This window comes from Anopheles arabiensis, chromosome 3, assembly GCF_016920715.1.
Source record: "Anopheles arabiensis isolate DONGOLA chromosome 3, AaraD3, whole genome shotgun sequence".
In the NCBI taxonomy this organism is placed as follows: Eukaryota; Metazoa; Arthropoda; class Insecta; order Diptera; family Culicidae; genus Anopheles; species Anopheles arabiensis.
Window position 1 is genome coordinate 80,216,410 of NC_053518.1, and position 17,932 is coordinate 80,234,341.

General features: G+C 41.1%; 1 protein-coding gene across 2 annotated transcripts; it reads right to left on the reverse strand.

Annotated features, from left to right (window-relative positions):
• Positions 1-307: 307 nt before the first annotated feature.
• LOC120904103 (phospholipase B1, membrane-associated-like) lies at positions 308-15,725 on the reverse strand. 2 transcript variants are annotated; one of them, XM_040313863.1, is made up of 6 exons: positions 15,583-15,725; positions 5,376-5,711; positions 4,908-5,086; positions 2,041-2,601; positions 1,898-1,974; positions 308-1,406 (listed from the first exon to the last, which is right to left on the reverse strand). In XM_040313863.1, exons 2-6 carry the CDS (start codon positions 5,686-5,688, stop codon positions 1,262-1,264), a joined length of 1,275 nt encoding a protein of 424 aa, XP_040169797.1. In that variant the 5' UTR covers positions 5,689-5,711; positions 15,583-15,725; the 3' UTR covers positions 308-1,261. The 2 variants fall into 2 exon arrangements, with proteins under 2 accessions (XP_040169797.1, XP_040169796.1); XM_040313862.1 differs by lacking the exon at positions 15,583-15,725 and adding an exon at positions 13,951-14,224 and having other exon boundaries at positions 309-1,406.
• Between the last annotated feature and the right edge of the window lie 2,207 nt (positions 15,726-17,932).

The window sequence follows — 17,932 nt, forward strand, 5'->3', positions numbered from 1 at the left end:
TAATAATTTCTGAAAAAGCAATAACAAAGCACACCCTTGAACCATCCTCGGCGCTTTATTATTTCATGATTTGCATGACCATTTAAACGCACACATAGTTGTTCAATGGTTAAGCAGCACGCATTAATTACCTCCTTGCATTGCATTGTTTATTCTCTGCTAGGCATAAAATGTCACACCAGTCCAGTCTGCACAAATTGCTTTCCAAAAGCAGCGCCAATGCAAAAAAAGGGAATGCATACATGTTATGCACGCGTTAAACAATCGAAACTTCCCTTCGGGATCCGATATGGGACGCGCCAAATGCTATGCCATTCACGAACTGCTGTGTGCTGTGTGACAACACATCTTCGTCGAGACAATGTGCAAATAAAGCGTGCAACACTCCGGTTAACACTCCGAACGCGCTTGCTCAACCAACAGAATCCGAAATTCGCCAATGAACCTCAACGAACCCAGCTCATAGTGTGTATACCACTGCAAGAAAGATGGAAGCCAAAACCCCTCACCAGCAAACCCCAAATGCAAACGAAACAATCCACTCAACACAACCTCGAAAAAGCCGACGCTGCAAAGTAATTGAGTGAAGAGGAGTTCATTTTTGTCTTTCTTTCGGTGTGTTTTTTTGTTTCTCAAATCTCCATGAAATGCATCCTTCACCGTGCATCATAATCATACCGTGCGTCACCCGTGGCTCAGCTTCATTATGCAACAGATCTTGATTTGCCAACGCAAGCAGGCAGCAACGCCACCATATCACACTTATCACAATTATCGCCGCGCAGATGGGTACTTGGTGTGAATCTGTTTGATTGAACAATTTGTTTTCATTTTATTTTGGTTTTTTTATTGTTTTCTTCCACCGTGTACTACTGACATGGTTTCGATTTTATTGCACCATTTATTTGTGCTGTGCTTCTTGCACTGAAGATCGCTTCATGGAACCTGATCCTACAATTATTAATAATTCGCTACTAAACTGCACTGAAATCGATTGCTGAAGAGATCGTACTGGTTCTATCCTCTGGCAAGAAAGGACTTTAAGGCCATTCGCTACTAACACTTTAAACACTAAAAACGCACGCTGCCTCCGGTACGCACAAGGATTGGTTTGGGCTTTACACGTAAAGAAGAAAATAAATTAAGCATCACAACGTTTCGATTTGACTCGCTGGCACAGACAGAAACACATATTCACATCCGCCTCGCTAGGTTCTCCAGCGCTCTCTAGCGTAGAATCCTGCTTTCCCCGTAGTGGCCGCTAGCTGTGGCCACTGTTATCGTACGTGATTAGGTAAGGCGACTCTTTGGTGGGGCATTTGAAGTTTTTCAAGAGGGGCCGCCAGTTGGGAGTTTTCTTCCCCACGGGCTCGAGCATGTTGTTCCACAGCGCGGTACCGGCGAAGCTGAGTGAAAGCAGATAAAAACCAATACATACAATCTGATTACCAACATACAGAAAAAGGGCTGCGACAGCTGTGGTAATAAAATGTAAATAAATCGAAGTGTTTGTTACATCGAAAAACATGTAGAAGTTAATGAAGATAAATAATTACACCCGACAAACAAACAAACAAAATTCTCAAAATTTCTAAATTTAAAATCTAAGACCAAATATTAAACGATGAGATATGTAAATGTAAGAACACAGAGCATACAAAAAGTTTAAATTTAAAATAAATTTTAAAAATGCAAAAGGTAATTCTATAAAATAGTCAAATAAATGAGAAGCAAAGAGAAATGAATATTAAATTGCGTCTAAAACATCAAATACAAATAAAAAAAGTCACAACATAACACAGAATTACTCAATCAACAAAAAGAAATAGCTTCAAAAACGCAAAGTTGAGAAAAATAACACGAAAGCAACCTAAGTAAAATATCACTCAATACTTACGCGTTTCCTTTCTGGCTCATATGAAAACAATCATACGAGAGAAGCGAGTAATCAATGTCCTTCCCATTCATTTTCATCTGAAGAAAATAAGAAAAAGAATATATTAGCCGAGCAAAAGAAGCCCCTTCTCAAGCTCCTCTTACCGTCACGTTCAGCGACCATGGTTGATAGACGACCGCAAACTCGTCCAGCCCCCGGAACTCCCGTGACTCGGCAACCTCCTTCTCCACCCGGATGTACTCGTCCTGTATCCTTGCCCAGCGGTCCCGCGACGCTTCGCTCTGATTGTACAGCTTCCCGATCCAGCAGGAGCACTCGCCGTGGTGCAGTGACTCGCAGGCGAACGGTTTGCGCTGCAGCATCACCACCTTCGCCACGCTCGGCACCGACACCAGGTTGACGAACGTGCGGGGCATGCTGTCGCGCAGATAGCGCAGCGTGCGCTGGAGCCGCAACCGGTGCTTTGCCGGCAGCTGCTCCGGGTAGCGCATCGTGCACACGAACGAGCAGATGTCGTTGCCACCGATCGCTATCGTGACCAGCTTCCAGTCGCGCTTCCAGTCGACGCGCGGGTCCCGCCGTATGCGCTGCACCATCGCACGCGCCATGTACGGGATGTCGTACGAAACGGCCCCAATCTCGGCCATGTTGAACTGGGAGTCCCGATGGAACGGGTACGCATCGCCGAGCGAGTAGCCGACGAGCTGCAGGTACGAGCGGACGGTATGAAAAGACCGGTATTAGTGAAACAGATGCTTCCAGACAAGCAGTACTAAGTGCGGAAATGTTTCAGGTGATGATCGATTGCAAATATGATAATTCTATGTTTAACCAGATATTTGTCTGTCCTCTGTGGTCTTTTTGAACTTTAGCAAAGATAGCATGGATCGGCATGAAAAACAGCATTATCATCAATAACAGGTTAAACAAAATTACGATTCGAACACTGACAAGAATAAGAAAATGTATGAACCGATGAATGCTATCCTACAACGGATCTATCGTGCTAATAATCTATCGTGATCAAAAATACGCTTTCTTGAGCATATGGTCTATTAATTTCACTTTATCATGCTGTAGACAATGTCACATTATTACACTATAAGATTTCCAACAATTTTAGTCGAAATATTGCAAAATATCATAAAATTGCAACGATATTTTGATTGATATTTCGGACAGTTTCACGCTCATGGGTCAATTTACGAATGTTTTGAATCGAATTCCGGACAGCCACAAAATGTTGTCTATAATCCTCAAATTCACACTCACACTATACCTTTTTAGTTTTTAACTTGTTTTAGGCTCTGGAGACTTGATTCTGGATGTCGGTGTCCTCCTTCACCGACAGAAGTTTTGGAGGACTCTGACACCCTAGTCTCCAACGTTTAGTCTAGAAAGACTCCGGAACTCAGAATTGAATGTTCGGACCATAAAATACGTTAACAACTAAAAACAAAATTTAGTATGTATGTGAATGGGGAAATTGTAGAGGAAAGGCTTTAATGCTTTTCAAACTTTGAATCAAAACGTCCGTAATTTTGAAACATGAGCTCAAAACTGTCTGGATTATGAATCAAAATATCGTTGCAATTAGTAAGAATTAGGAAGAATTATTACAAAAATATTAAATGCATAAAATGTCTTAACATAACATTATCTCATCTTTAGAAGGAGTCTTGAACCAACAAAGGTAGAGTAAGATTATAAGAATAATATTTCAGATCTCGTTAGTTTACACTTACTTTTGACTTGTCTTTTCAGTATATTCTTCCAGTCGAGTATAAACCCATTACCTAAACTGCATATGCAACGGTCACCTTTGTCTTCAAAGCCATTCGTTTTCATCTTTGTGTTTGCATCATAGGATCAACCAGAGCACCACCTATCCAGGAACGCATGCGGCTATTTTTCCCGGTCACTGTGTCATTAGGATGAGCAGCAGCGTTACATCACATCAGCCTTCATGCGCAAGGCCCTTACAAACATAATAAGGCCGCAATTGTTTGACGCATAACGGTACTAGCCAGCAGCCGACCGAAAGAAAGCCTCCCAATTGCACCCCGGCGTGTGCTGTTGTTTACATCGAACCGATGGCGCTCGAGAGTTGCCGAGTTGCCGTGGAAAAATGGCAAAGTTCAGTTCAATCATGGGTCAGCGGCAAGACCATTGACCGGAGGTCGCTAGAGACACGCTAGCAAGATGAAAAGCGCGCCACACTTACGCATCGTCCCAGGAGTTTGCCCGGGAAGCGTTACCTAGATGCGTATGACCCGGGCCTGCGATTAGCTAAAGGGTTGGACTAACACCTAATCGTGCTCAATTAACAACCTTTAATTCAATTACGTTGCTTCTTGTTAGAGGAAGTAAGCAATTGTGACGCACAATGAAGGGTCACATGCCAGAAAGTTATGCCAATAATGGCCGTCACGTAAGTTTTAGTAACGTTCCCACAGGAAGGCGAGGTCCGCTTTTGGGACGGCAATAAGAGACTAATTTCCCTTCGATTCAAGTAAAGGTTTTTTTGCCGGTACAATGTGATGATGCAAGATGGTATTGCATATTTGTATACTGGTCCTATTCATCTCTATACAATCATCAGATGCTTTCCTTGAGATGTCTTAAGACAACGTAGAAAACTGTATAGTTTTGTATGGAAAACAAGGTCAATTTTTCAAACACCTAACCATTTCCCAAGATAGCTCAATGTGCTCATCATTAAACTCCAAGCCCCCCCTTAAGTACCCAGCCGCTTTACAACATCTTCAGTTGCACTTGCGCTTCACTTGCTTTCCTAAATTTGCATCACCGTAGTGCAATCTGCTTAGGTCCTCTTCTGGCTCATCCGCTCGTCCTCATGCGCTCCGTGTTTGATGTAAAACAGGCGGCGCAATCGAAACTTAATAAGACAGCAAGCGTCTGTGTCTTCAGAGGATCTTGAAAGCTTTCCGACACTAGTTGAAAGCAGCACTCGAGGAAACCTTTTTGACCCGGTTTTTTTCTGGCTTACCTTCGGGTTAAACACCTTCAGTATGTTCGGTAGGGTAGTGACGTTGCGCCAGTTCCACTGGCCACCGATGCTCCACGCAAGGCCACGATTTTCCTGGTACAGATCGATGAAGCCGGACGCGGCTGCACCGGTGGCAGCGGTCAGCGAGTCGCCCATGGCTGCAATGACGTTGATGTCTCCTGCGAGAAAGAATATTGGGTTTTATGAGAAATAATGTTGTTTTAATTGTTTAATATCATAAAAAATATCTAATTTATTATTGATATCAATTTCTAAGTCAAAGAATCAAATGTATGTCAAAGTAAATTGAGCGGGAACCCTACAATAATTAAAAGAATCAAAAGAATTGTTTCTAAAATGAATAAAGCAAGATAAATAAAGTAACCTAAAACTTTGTTTTTTAAACAAATATCAATTATTACATCCTACATCATGATCTATTATCATCATCCAACGAACTATATTTACCTGGCCTTAGCTTATGTACACTCGTCGGCACCTTGGCACTACGGCCCAGCGTGACGTTGCACGGAAATGGCACCTCGGGTGGAATGCGCTGCTGCAGAAAGGACCCGCTCGTGCGCTGTCCCGTCCGTCCCACGATGTTGAACATCCACGTGCGCAGAAAGTGAAACATCGGCCGCATCCCGGCACTGTCCAGCAGTGTCCGCTGGTCGGTAACGTCAACGTGACGAGTTTGCCGGATCGTCGTCCGGCCACCATACGTCGCCGGTAGGAGGAAAAGCACTAGCAGGCACGCCAACGAACATCGCAGAATCATCTCGTGTCACTGTACCCCGATATCTAAGGATAATGAAGAAGTTTGCACTAAACTAAATCTGATAAATTGTGTAGATTCGATAAGAGAGCGCACTGTCCACTGAATCTGTGCTGGAAGCTTTTGCTGAGAAAGAAAAGATGCCAGAGCCGGATCTTGGTCACGGAGAGAAAAGCCGAATATTGTCACACTTAGTCATTTGTAAAAGTGACTAAACGAGCTTCTACGTCATATGCTGGCCATTCTCTTGCTGGTTTCTCCGATGTTGATTCACCTGGGTGCGAGAGTGGTGTAAATCACAAGGACCAGATTTGGTTTAACTTTTTCACAAATGTTTTGAAGTATATTATTTGCCGATCATTTTTGCTTTATTTTTGTGAAGATTTTGTTTTGCTAGACTTCAAAATTTTTATTCTTTTTTATTCACGATTTTTTTACGACTCACGTTATCATCCCTTAGATTTTCATATAACATCAAGCGATGAAGATCCCAAAGTTATGTTACAAATTTCCAAAACTTCCCGATTAATACTGCAAACTTACTTATAAACAATTCTATACAATTGATTTTAAACTAACACAAACAGAAATCTCTTTAACTCTCCAACGGGGCGAATGCGAAACAGAGAAAGAAGGTAATTCAATAATCATAATGCATGCTGGTGCCGCTTTGCCTCCGTTGTTCCTCGGACCGATGGTCCGATTATCGTTATGCAAACAATAATTTTGTAACATACTATTTGTGCATTCCCCGTGCATAAAGCATTATACACTGAGACAAACAAAAACTCCCGACCTTGATACGTTGACCGAATTAGGTGCTAAAGATAGCAATTACTTCATCCGAATCATGTGTGCAATAAATATACTGCAGCTTACCCTTCCAGCCAGCCGGCACCATCGGACGCACCGTACCGTACACAAATGAAATGAATAGCGTGTTTTGGAAAGGGAAGGAAAGGTACCGAATGGCCCAAGCGTGATCGTGACCGGCGCACGGCACAATCTCGAATCGATAATTCCGCTCTCGTAATCGTAACCGCTGGTGCAACCGCAAGTAAGTGTGCTATGAAAAACTGGTCTACGAGAGTTGGTTTGTTTCAAATGGTTTCCCTTTTTCTCTTGTTCATCAACCAAGCTACTTACTCAACCTGCAAAGGAAAGGCTTTCTCGTCTAAGCTAATGGTTTCATTCACAAATGTCTTGTAGCCGACAGCAAACGCAATATACTTCCGCTGCGTGCTTGTTAGCGGCACGGAAAAAGGGTTGTGTTGTATTGTTGTCGGTAGCACAACGGTGCGGAAAGCTATTAAGTGTTAATTTTCCTTACCACCCAGCGCCCACCGCTGTTCAGCTCGAGGGTGGTTGTTGAGAAATTGTGGAACCGTTTTGTTTGCGTTTTGCTTACGTTTAGCATTCCCCGTTCGCAACCTATTTCCGAACAAGTTCAAGTTCAAGGTAAGCGAACAGAGCGATCGGGGTGATCGGGAAAGCTAACCATGATCACAAACAAAAAAGGTCGAAAAACTGTAACAAAACAGGATTTGGAGACTTTTTGTGCAGGAAATTATCATTTTAATTTACGATCTCATTTGATCAAGCACTAAAACCGAACCGCTGCTACCTGCTGCTAAACAATCGACTCAACGGGGTGTTAAAAAGATCTTTAATGACGTACGTTAATGAAGTTTGAGCCTGCTGGGGAGTCGATCAAGCTGGTTTTTATTTTTGAAAAACACACAAACACACATACAACTTTTATACTGCACATTAGAGCTCATTAGAGCGTACATGCGAATTTGATGGACAGGTAGAAACTATCTTTAATTATTGGTATTAGAGTCAAGCAAGCAGCAATTATGAAAGTTAATTAATAAAGAGTTAACTAAGATTTAGTTTATCATGTCACATTTTTCTTCATGTTTTTAAGTACGAAGTATGCAACAAAATACACCTGTTCTCACTTTTCTTTAGTTTCTTTATCCGGTAGCTATGAATCGCAATCCATGACCTTGGATAGCAGTCAACTACATCTGAACCGTTTTCAACTACGTCTTAATCGTTTTCAGCTACGTTTAGATCGCTTTCTCTTCTTTCTGAATAATAAATAAAATAGATCGCTTTCTGAATCTGAAGGAAAGAATCAAACAATAAACGCATGCAATTGTTATTCTAATATTCAATATATTCAACTGTTGAATCTAATAGTATTTTTGTATGTGAAGATTCACCATTCATAATGTTTTGAATATTTGACCACATTCGCAGCACAAACCTGCACAATCTACTTCTTTTTGGCGTAACGACCTACGTGGTCATTAAGTCTTGTTCAGGCTTTCGAAATCTTGACGGATATTCCTTCCTTCCCGTTTTTGAATGAGGTAAACCAATTATGAGAATGGTCATTAGTCAATAATAGTATCCCATGAGTCAGTAGACAAAATTTGTCACCTCTATCAGTCAAACTATAACCGTGATGGCCATTGTGGAAATATGTAGCAACTTCGTTTAGAAGCATGTGCGATTAAAGAACGACACCTCGTATCGTCTTAAACAACATTCAAGGCATCGAAAGAAACCAAGTTCCAAATACCCGACGATCCTAGGCGACTAGAAGCTCTAAATGATGCTCAAAATGAAGATCCATGGAAATTTCGCTTCATTGCTGCGTTCTCCTTGCCTGGGAGGTCGAAGCAACTAGCCAAACAGTGAAATAGTACCTGGGAAACATATCAGGAACCATAAATCGTGACCTCTGACTTCTCAGTGGAAAGCAATGGTGCCAAAACTCAATGCATTCATTTTAGGCAAATTTTGGCGGAATTTCGATATGACTCCCAAGTCCACAATCGCATCCAACATCCCCCAGCTACGTCTCATCGAAATTATGTGGTGTTACATGCTGCAAAAGCTCTACTCTAACAATTTTGTCGCAAAGGTAGATCAAGGTAGATCTTAAAAACTTGCCTGCACGCATGTCTTCGTCCGTGAATAAATCAACAACCCCAAAAAAATATGGGATTAAACCATTAAAACATATGTTTAGTAATTTCATCTCAAGCGTCTAGTCCTTAAAATTGTCTGAATTTGATTTATATCTTTAGAATATGTTGTGTAAAGGCTTGAGGCACGACAATGCACAAACTAAACTTCTTTTATTGTTTGTTTGTAGTTTAAACATTTCAATTCATATGAAATGTAATGTATATGATTCGAATAATTGACAATTTATAGGTATTAATGCTTGTCAGTCAATCGTCCTTCATATGGTACCTAATGGCCTCTATGGTACTGTGATTCACTTTATTTTTTTTTTTCAGATGTAGCATACGTCTTGTACGTAAACATTCTAATTATGATGCTACTGAACGTGATGTACGAGGAACAGCAATTATCTTTATCTGTTGACCAAAAAAGTGGCAGAAAAACGGATACAAATGAGCTACAGAGCCATTAACTACCGTTGCTGAGTCATTTAGATGCTGCGCCGTGCATTGACCGACGGTTCAACCAACTACATCAAATCTAGAGTGGCAGCCTTGAACCTACCGAACCTACCGACCGACGTGATTGACTTCACAACAATGTAGTTTAATGTCTGTCTCTCGCTGTCGCTTCTCGGACGTGTGTCATAAAGCAACCGCAATTGCTCTTTCCCAAAAAAAGCAATCTTCTAATCCAAGACACGGCAAAAGGGTTCGGGTATTCAATTACAACTCGATACCGCTCGGCAACCTGTGCTTTATCGTCGTAGCACATTGCTTCGCCTATTGCCACAGCACGCACATGCAAATGAATACGCTCCAGTGGCTCTTCCCGATCCACTGCATCTGCTTCATGCGAGCATCTGTACCCGTCCGAGCTTTACAACCGGCGCGAAACACCGGTGAGAAAAACCGCAACCACCACCCAATCGGACCACCTTGACCCATTGAAGATAGCGTCGGGGCAGGCCGCGTTCGCTTCTAACACAACCTTCTCTCCCATTACCTGCTGGCAACATGTGGTCGTTGTCGTTGCTGCACGAGAAGGTTTTGCGGATATTTTTACATCACGTTCGACGCCCAACCATCACACGCGGTGCCCTTCGGTACGGCTTTTGCTCTGGTTCCTTCCTCCGCGCTCCGACACACGCAACGCTCCCGGAGAGATTCAGAATCAGCCAGGCGGCCAAAGAGTCTTGTGCTCCCCTGGTCTGAGTTAATGGTGCAAAATTTCAAACCTTTTCATCGCAAATCGACATCGTGTTGGCGACCTGTTCGACGAGTTTTCGCATGGACCCACCCTGCGATCAATCGATCTCGATCCGGACCAGGGTCAGTGACGGAGACAGTGTGCAAACACTAATTGAAGTGAGCAGCAGCAGCAGCAGCAGCAGCACCATTGCAACACCCCCCTTTTGCGCCAGCTAATGTGTGTGACCCAATGCAGCATGCTTGCGTACCACTTTCTATCGTGTGTCTCTGTATCTTTTCTTCTGCACAGCAGACACACACTCAGACACAACTCCTAAATCGAAATTAATTTGTCTTTTGACCAGCGAATTTGACACTCAACGGGTTACACTCATTTGCACAATGGTTCCGTTTCATGCATTTAAACAGAAGTCAACATCAACAACACTTCCCTTCTATTCACTGTGTTAAATAGCATTCGCATAGGCATGCACCACCAAGCTCGCATTAATCATTCGTATACGATTGGGCCACTGCGTCACGAGCAGTAATCAAACGCCTCAGATTGCATTCCAATTGAGAGCTGCAACGAAATGTTGCTTTCGAATGACAAACATGCAACATTCCTGTACAGGATTAAGTGGTGTAGATCGGATGGTTGTTTTTCTTGCTTTTCTCGCAGCTCGCTGTTTAATTTATGTTTGGCGCAAATGCAACCAACAGGTGAAGGCTAGAGAACGGAACTTAACGAACGTGAAACTCAGCAATTCCATGGGGAAGGGCTGGTTTTGAGTCCATTCGATTCTCAATCATTGCTTCAAAGCTGCAAACTCAACCCAATCTCAAGTGAAACATATGCTCCCAACATATGCTGCTTTGCTTAAAAATGTGCTAAACATACTTTTATTGTGTTCATTTTCAAGATATATGTTAGCTTGAATGTAAAAATAAATTAATAACCTTTATCTTGTCTCACAGAACTCATACTCCAAATATATAAATCTTCCAGATACAGCAAAACTAATAAAAGTAAAAATAAAACACGAACAGATCAATCAAAAAAAGCCTACATTGGTCTGTTTTAAGAATATTTATATATAAGCAATACGGCCAAAGCTGTTCTTTCTGAATAAAAAAAAGAATATTTATACGATGTCATGGAATAAAGCAAACTACAAAATGAACCAAAACATCCAACCTCATTCACGGAGTGCCAACCACATAACAGCATTTAAATTTCGCGCAAAAACGTAAGTTTTATTACTTACATTAACGTGCCGCCAACGCATCCCTGTAACTAGGATGACCTCCTTTCCGATACCTTCTTTTTCGCCCCAAAAATACCCTTTTCTTTGCGTATGGCGCAACCTCTGTAGAACGTGCCCGGCACAACGAACACGCACCTTGCGCGTACAATTGCCGACGCTTAAAATCCAAAATATTTATGCCCGCGCTCGTCTTGCATGTGCAAGAGATAGAGCAACATAAACCCATCTCCCCCCGTTTTCAATCCCCGAGGAAGGGAAACGTTCACGGTGTTTATTGTTTACGCAATTTAAACAGCGTTGCTGGTATTTGCTAATGGCTAGACTCCAGTTGAATTGCATTTCGAAGTCTGTATTAATCCTCTCGTTTCGGCGCTTGTATTTGTGTTTGTGGTTTTCTCGCTTTGACCGCCCCGGCAGGGAGAAAATCATGACATTGACACTGAGCGTTGTGCGAGGGAGAGCAACCGATTTAAAAGCACACCTTTTAATGAGGTTAAAGTGTGCTACACTGCAAAAACGGTTCGGGTTGGGAAGCTTGTCGGATACGATTAACATACAATGGTGCGTTAGATCTCAAGAGCAGTGGAGCATCTTCAACAAGTATTGTACGCACGTTTTTCGACATTGAAATGAGATCTGTTCAAGTACGATGGAGATGTCAGGTGAGAAGAAATTTAAGTATATAGCGTTTATAGCGTTTATAGCGTTTAATAAATTGATACCAGATAGCTTAACATGTTCTGTCGCGATCTTCAGTCCAATCACCATTAACAACAAATTTATTTGCTAATGTTTAATGTAAAAATGATGCGTTTCATGCAACGTTATGGCTCATTGATTCAAACGCATGCAAACAGAAACTTACAATCGATTAGGAACGGAAGCTACTTATTACTTAACTTTATTTACACAATTATACAATCGAGCATTCTTGAGATCCGTTTACGGTCTTCATACCATCCATCAAACACGCATTACACCCTGTCACGAGTTTCGCAAACATATCGCGCAGCTCCAAACCACACGTGCCCCACAACAAAGGTTAAGTGAAATTATCTATTTCCTTCTCGCTTGTGTTATTGATTTTTTTCTTTTTCTTCCGATGTCCCATGCCATGTGCCACTCTTCTGCGACGCAATCCTCAAACAACTTCATTAATGGTATGCAAACATCCACCTCACGCGCATTCCAACCGACGTGCGTACTTTCGCAGCAACGAAAGCGAAATTACTCTCAGCACACACAAACACACACAAAGACGCACGAGCAACCACAATGCCGGTTCCATCGCTCTTCAAATATTTACCAAACGCCGATCCTCAACATCCGGAACAACACGTCAATCAGAATGTCCCCGGTGCCAGGGGGTATGCCGGCCGCATGGGTGAATCGTTTCTGTTCTCCTTCACCTTTTTTTCCTCGCCTTTTTAAAGCAAAACGCAAAACGCAAGACTTCAACGACCGACGCGGCTTGGGACGCGTAAGCGACGAACCTTCGAAAGTGCGACCGAGTGTTGCGGAGCACATATTTGGCAACCAAACGACACTCGGTCGCACCCTTGCACCCTTATCATCTCTGTCGCTGCCTTCCTCTGCCATTGCTATTATTAATGAGTGAGTGAAATGTGACTGCACGACAGTGTCGTTCGCTTGTTTGTCTGCCGATCTTTACACGCACATAGTCTCAACTATCAAATAATAGCCAAGCAAAGTGGGTACATTGTTTCGCGTTTTTTCCATGGTGAAAAATGTCAAACCCGTGTCGCCGTAAAAGGAGTCGATCTACTTGAAACCAAACCAAACAAGCGGGATAAAAACATTTGCATACCTTGCGCTGAAGGACACCCTTTCCTTGCAAAGCCAGGTTTTACTGCTTAAAAGCTTTACAGTGACGTACCGATTGGTATCTCTAATAGGGTTTGAGTGTGAACAAGGATAACACATATTGGCGGCTACAATGACGGAAGTTGAGAGGGATTTACATAAAGAAGCAATTGTTCCAGGTCCCATTGTGAGCTTCAAAATTGAGAAACCTTACAAAAACGGGCACAGTCATTCAGTTTTATTATTTAATTTTATTAGGCTGCTGCTAAGGTGATGAGCTTCGATGCGAAGGCCGTTTGATTATTAAACGTCAACCTTCGAAACGTTCGAGAGAGGGAGAGAATCGGAAACGCGGAATTCCGTGTGTGAAAGCCCTTGGATGTAGGCAATTTTGGAATCAGCAAACGAGGTGAGCTCTAGCGCATCTTGTATCACTACTATGCACGATTCACTAACACTTTTAACAGCGTTTTCATCAGATCACCGCCTAATCCCTTTCTGAGCGTTTCATCATTACGTTATGATTGCTGCACGAGTGATTCCATTTCATCCTAAATTAATCTAATCATTTCATTTTCGGCAACACTTTAGTCTGGAACACTCTGTTTTTGATTTCGTTTTCACTAAAACAAACTCTCTCTCACACACACTTTTACCCACCACATTTCAAGTTGAACGCTAATGAAACGCGAGACCCTGCTCTCATTAGGCAGGGCTGCGGCGCTGAGCGTGTTTACGATTGATTTTGATACGATTGATACGATTGATTTGTTTTCTTTCCCCCTGAATGGCTGCAATGTGCAACAAACGGGTGTGCATTTTACTTAAATCTTTCGATTTGGAAAATTGCTCGAAAGCATGCACCAACGCCAATGTCAACCGTTTGATCCGGTGGCTTAAACACGACCTTGAACGCTATTACACCACACTTTACCACGAGCTTTGTTGCTTACGATTAGAATTATAAGTATCATTTTCATTTTTCTTTTATAACACACCTCACATGAAACATCTCACTAAGCTGTGTATAAGAATCACTCTTATGCTTTCAATCTGGTTTCAAACACACGCACATTTAAACTATTTGTAACGGCAAAACCAGTAATGCATTCTGGCTAATAAGTCAACACTTCACCCCATTAAAGGGTTCCGCCTCCGTTCCAAAAAAAAAGAACACCGAACACCGAAACTATTCGCACTATTGTGGGTAGTGATCAGCACCAAGCTTCCAGTGCTACTGATCGCTCTTGAGCCGTCCAGCAATCGTAAGCTCCAGATCGATCTCTTCTACCCACCACAGCTTCCCTTTTTTTTCGCACAAGGTAGTTTGGCTTTGCAGCTCGCGTGTGCCGCGCGTGAGGCAATGGATCGTGACGAGCTGTTCGTTGCATTTTTCACCACTCAATGTTCACACAAACACAAACTCACACGCTTGGAGCCATAGAGAAGGAAAAACAATCAACCTAACCAAGCTAGAAACAACATTGAACCCGCTTTGTATGCAAAAAAGGAACAAGAAACAACAAAATCAAATAAAAACCCGATCGGTGTACGGTTTCGGTGGAACAGTTTTCAATAAACCGGTGCACTTTCGGGTTTTGTTTCAAGATCTACTACTTGATCCGTATTTCTCTAACGAGATTGACCTCTAACCGTAGTAAGGTGGGCATTGAGTGTGTCATTTTGCTCTGTACGCATAAAATCATGCAAAGTGTCAAGCTTGCGACTCATTTGACAATGTATTTCTGGTGTGACCTTCCGGGGCAAATGCTTTGTTTGTTTTTATGATGCGCAGTTGAACTGGTGCCTAAGGTGAAGGTTGGGGGAATGGTGAATCGTGTAAGGAAGAAGTCATTTGAATACAAAGAACAGATCTGTAAACCTACCTACCATATACATAAATCAGGTCTTGAACATCAATTTTAAATAAACATTTGAATTTAAAACTGTTTTTTTTTTATATCTCGACTATTTTTAAGGTAACTGCAGCAGCAATTTTGTTCAAAATAAAACAAAAATAAACTGTTGATCAATTAGACACTGTTGCATATCCCTGAGTAAATAAAATAAAATATTTTTACAATGATACTGTTGTCCAGCTTCAAAAGAATAATTTTAATTACAAAAGCTGCCAACTCAATAAAACCCTATACAAATACTTAGCAAAGCACAACATGATTCCTGCAAACCTCAAGCAACCTTCGCTTCTTTATCCTATTGAGATCCAAGATCAAGGTCACAGCCCGGTCCAACTAGCATTGCTAGAGGATTAAACATTCGCCTTCTTTGATTTCTTTGTTGTTACATACGCCAAATACGCCAAAAATGTTTTGCATTATGCTCAAAACACCCTTTCACAACTTCTTTGTGAAACTTGATCAACCAGATCACCTGAAACTGTTTCCTGTATTTGCTGTCACTTCTTTCTCATGTATTGGAAACAGGTTGTTACATTGTTTGGCAAACATTCACTTAAAATCACTTTATTTTGCACCATTTTAGCAGCGGCACGATGCACAATTCACAACCATTCTTCACAATGTAAGCGATTTTTGTGTGTTTAGTATGCTGTTTTAACCAATTCTAACATTCTTCATCCCTTTAATTAAAATATACTATTTCCAAAATACCTTTTCAAAACACTTTTTAATTGCCACTTTACTCCGTGTTTTCTGGCTTTTTTTCAATCAAACACTGCGATCGAGCGACGCTATCACATTAGAACACGCTGATGTTGCAATGCAAAAATCGTCCTACGATCAGTCACCACCGTTTGCGCACTAGAACACTACTGGCCAGTGTGCATGATCTAGTCCGATCAAATATACCCTCTCGTTTACTGACCTGCCGATAATTAGCATCGTTCTAACCGCAACAAAAACAGAACAACAACAGCCACAACTTTCAACCAACCACTCGTTGACGCATGGAAATCTGGTCGATGGCCCGAAAAAATGTCCGTCCAGTAATTAATCGTACCTTGCCCCAATTGACCGCCCCTTCCAAGTGTGCTGTCGGTGTCGGTATCAAAACGAGCTGACAATTTCCTCATTTACTGTCGTTAGCACAGCACAGTGTTGATGGTGTAAAGGATTTGTGTTTTTTTAGAGATTGCATTTTTTACACTCAAATCAGTTCCTGTAGTGAAGATGGGCGGAAATGATCGATAATGTTCTGCGTATTTAGCAAGTCATTGTAATGCGTTAGTCTCCGTGATGTTATATCGCATATCCTTCTATTTAAGATGTACGATCAACTGTTCTTTTACACTTTTTAGAATGAAAAGTGCATACTTTTCAAGTACAACATTTTCTACTTGAAAGTACAGTCATTAGCTTTGTATAAATCTACACAAATAATGAATTTCCGGTCGCTTTATCAATTTTTCGATAATAAAATCAAGCATGATAAAGAAATTGTTGCTGCATCCATGAAGTAACGTTTCTTATACGCCTAAGATATGCAATCGGCATGACATGAAAGGGCGGGAAATATTTAAATTTTCAACGGTTAACGAATTTAAGAGCGTTTGACAATCGACATCTAGTTTCGCACCCCATGCGATGCGTAAAAATTATGCTGGAATTATCAATTATTTAATGCGATTAATGTAGACAATTCGGTTATTGATGTATTTTTAGTGATTTCAAACTTTGGGAAGAATTGCAAACTATTTTTCATTTGACAGTTGATGGAGAAATTTGTGCTGATTTAACATCTGAATTGACAAAAATAAAAATTCGCGTAACTCGAGTATTGCGTAATTCTAGAAAAAGCTGTATTTTATTTTCAATTTTTATTCACTTCAAATAATTTAAATCATATTTTTAAAGGAATGGTTTTATATAAGGCATAGCTAAGGCATAAAATTATCTGATTATGAACTGACTCGCAGCTATCGAACAAGACATCAAACATGAAAAATGTATAGAATTTGACAGATGATTATTTGATTTTTTTTTTATATGTCTGACAGTACACCTCCATATAACTTTATACGTTTGTTCAAATCTGATGTCTTGTTCAATTGGTGCCAGGCACGCTGTAACGCTTCATCAACGCCAAAGTTATGCAAACTGTATGACATGCACCAAGAAATGTTAAAGGAATAAAATATTCAAAAACGTGGCCATGCATTTATAATTTTCAGTATATCGAAAGTACCAAAACACATTTATGTTAAAATATCAGTATGATTTAAACTCATCAACAAAAACGCTGCCAAGGTCCGAAGAATTTAATGTCTGTCTCGAGAACAACATATTTCTCCCAGTGTGCGAAGAGCTAGTTTGAAGGCGATGTTTTATAAGTATGCAATCCGCATGCACTACAATAAATGATGGGCGATATTGTATGTGATCTCTTCCTGAGATAGTGCTTATTTTATTTGCAATTAGTTGCTTGTGTGATATTTATAAACAAAAATAATGTATGATGTTCGGACTAAAATATTTGAAACTATCTTTTTTTTAATATGATAGAAACCTTACGGCTCACTTTAAAATAAACCGTTAAAGGTATCCAAAACCAATCGGGAAACAAACGGGAATAATTTTGCGAGGAGTCAATATAGAAAACAATCAGAATCTTAATATAATAGCAGTAAATTTTGGAAAATTCATGAAAAATAAAACACAACATGCGAATTGATATCCTTGCAAAGAAAGTCTTTCTTAAAACCATAGCCATAGCCATAGCCATTTTGCCATAAATAGTGAACACTTCAAACACTCCCATGTTTACTTTATCAATGCGTGTTCATCAGATCGAATCAATAATTCGAACAAATCTCTAAACGCTTAACCCTGTCAAACGTAACCGATCCCTGGTCGTCATCGTTTGCGTTCCCAAATTCGTTCCCGCGCCATGCACGGTGCACTGCACGTTTTGATTTTTTAAGTAATCCCTTTCATAATCCCACCCCCTGATGTTTTGCATCGCTCGTAGCTTTTTGCCAAAATATCACTACACCGCAAACAA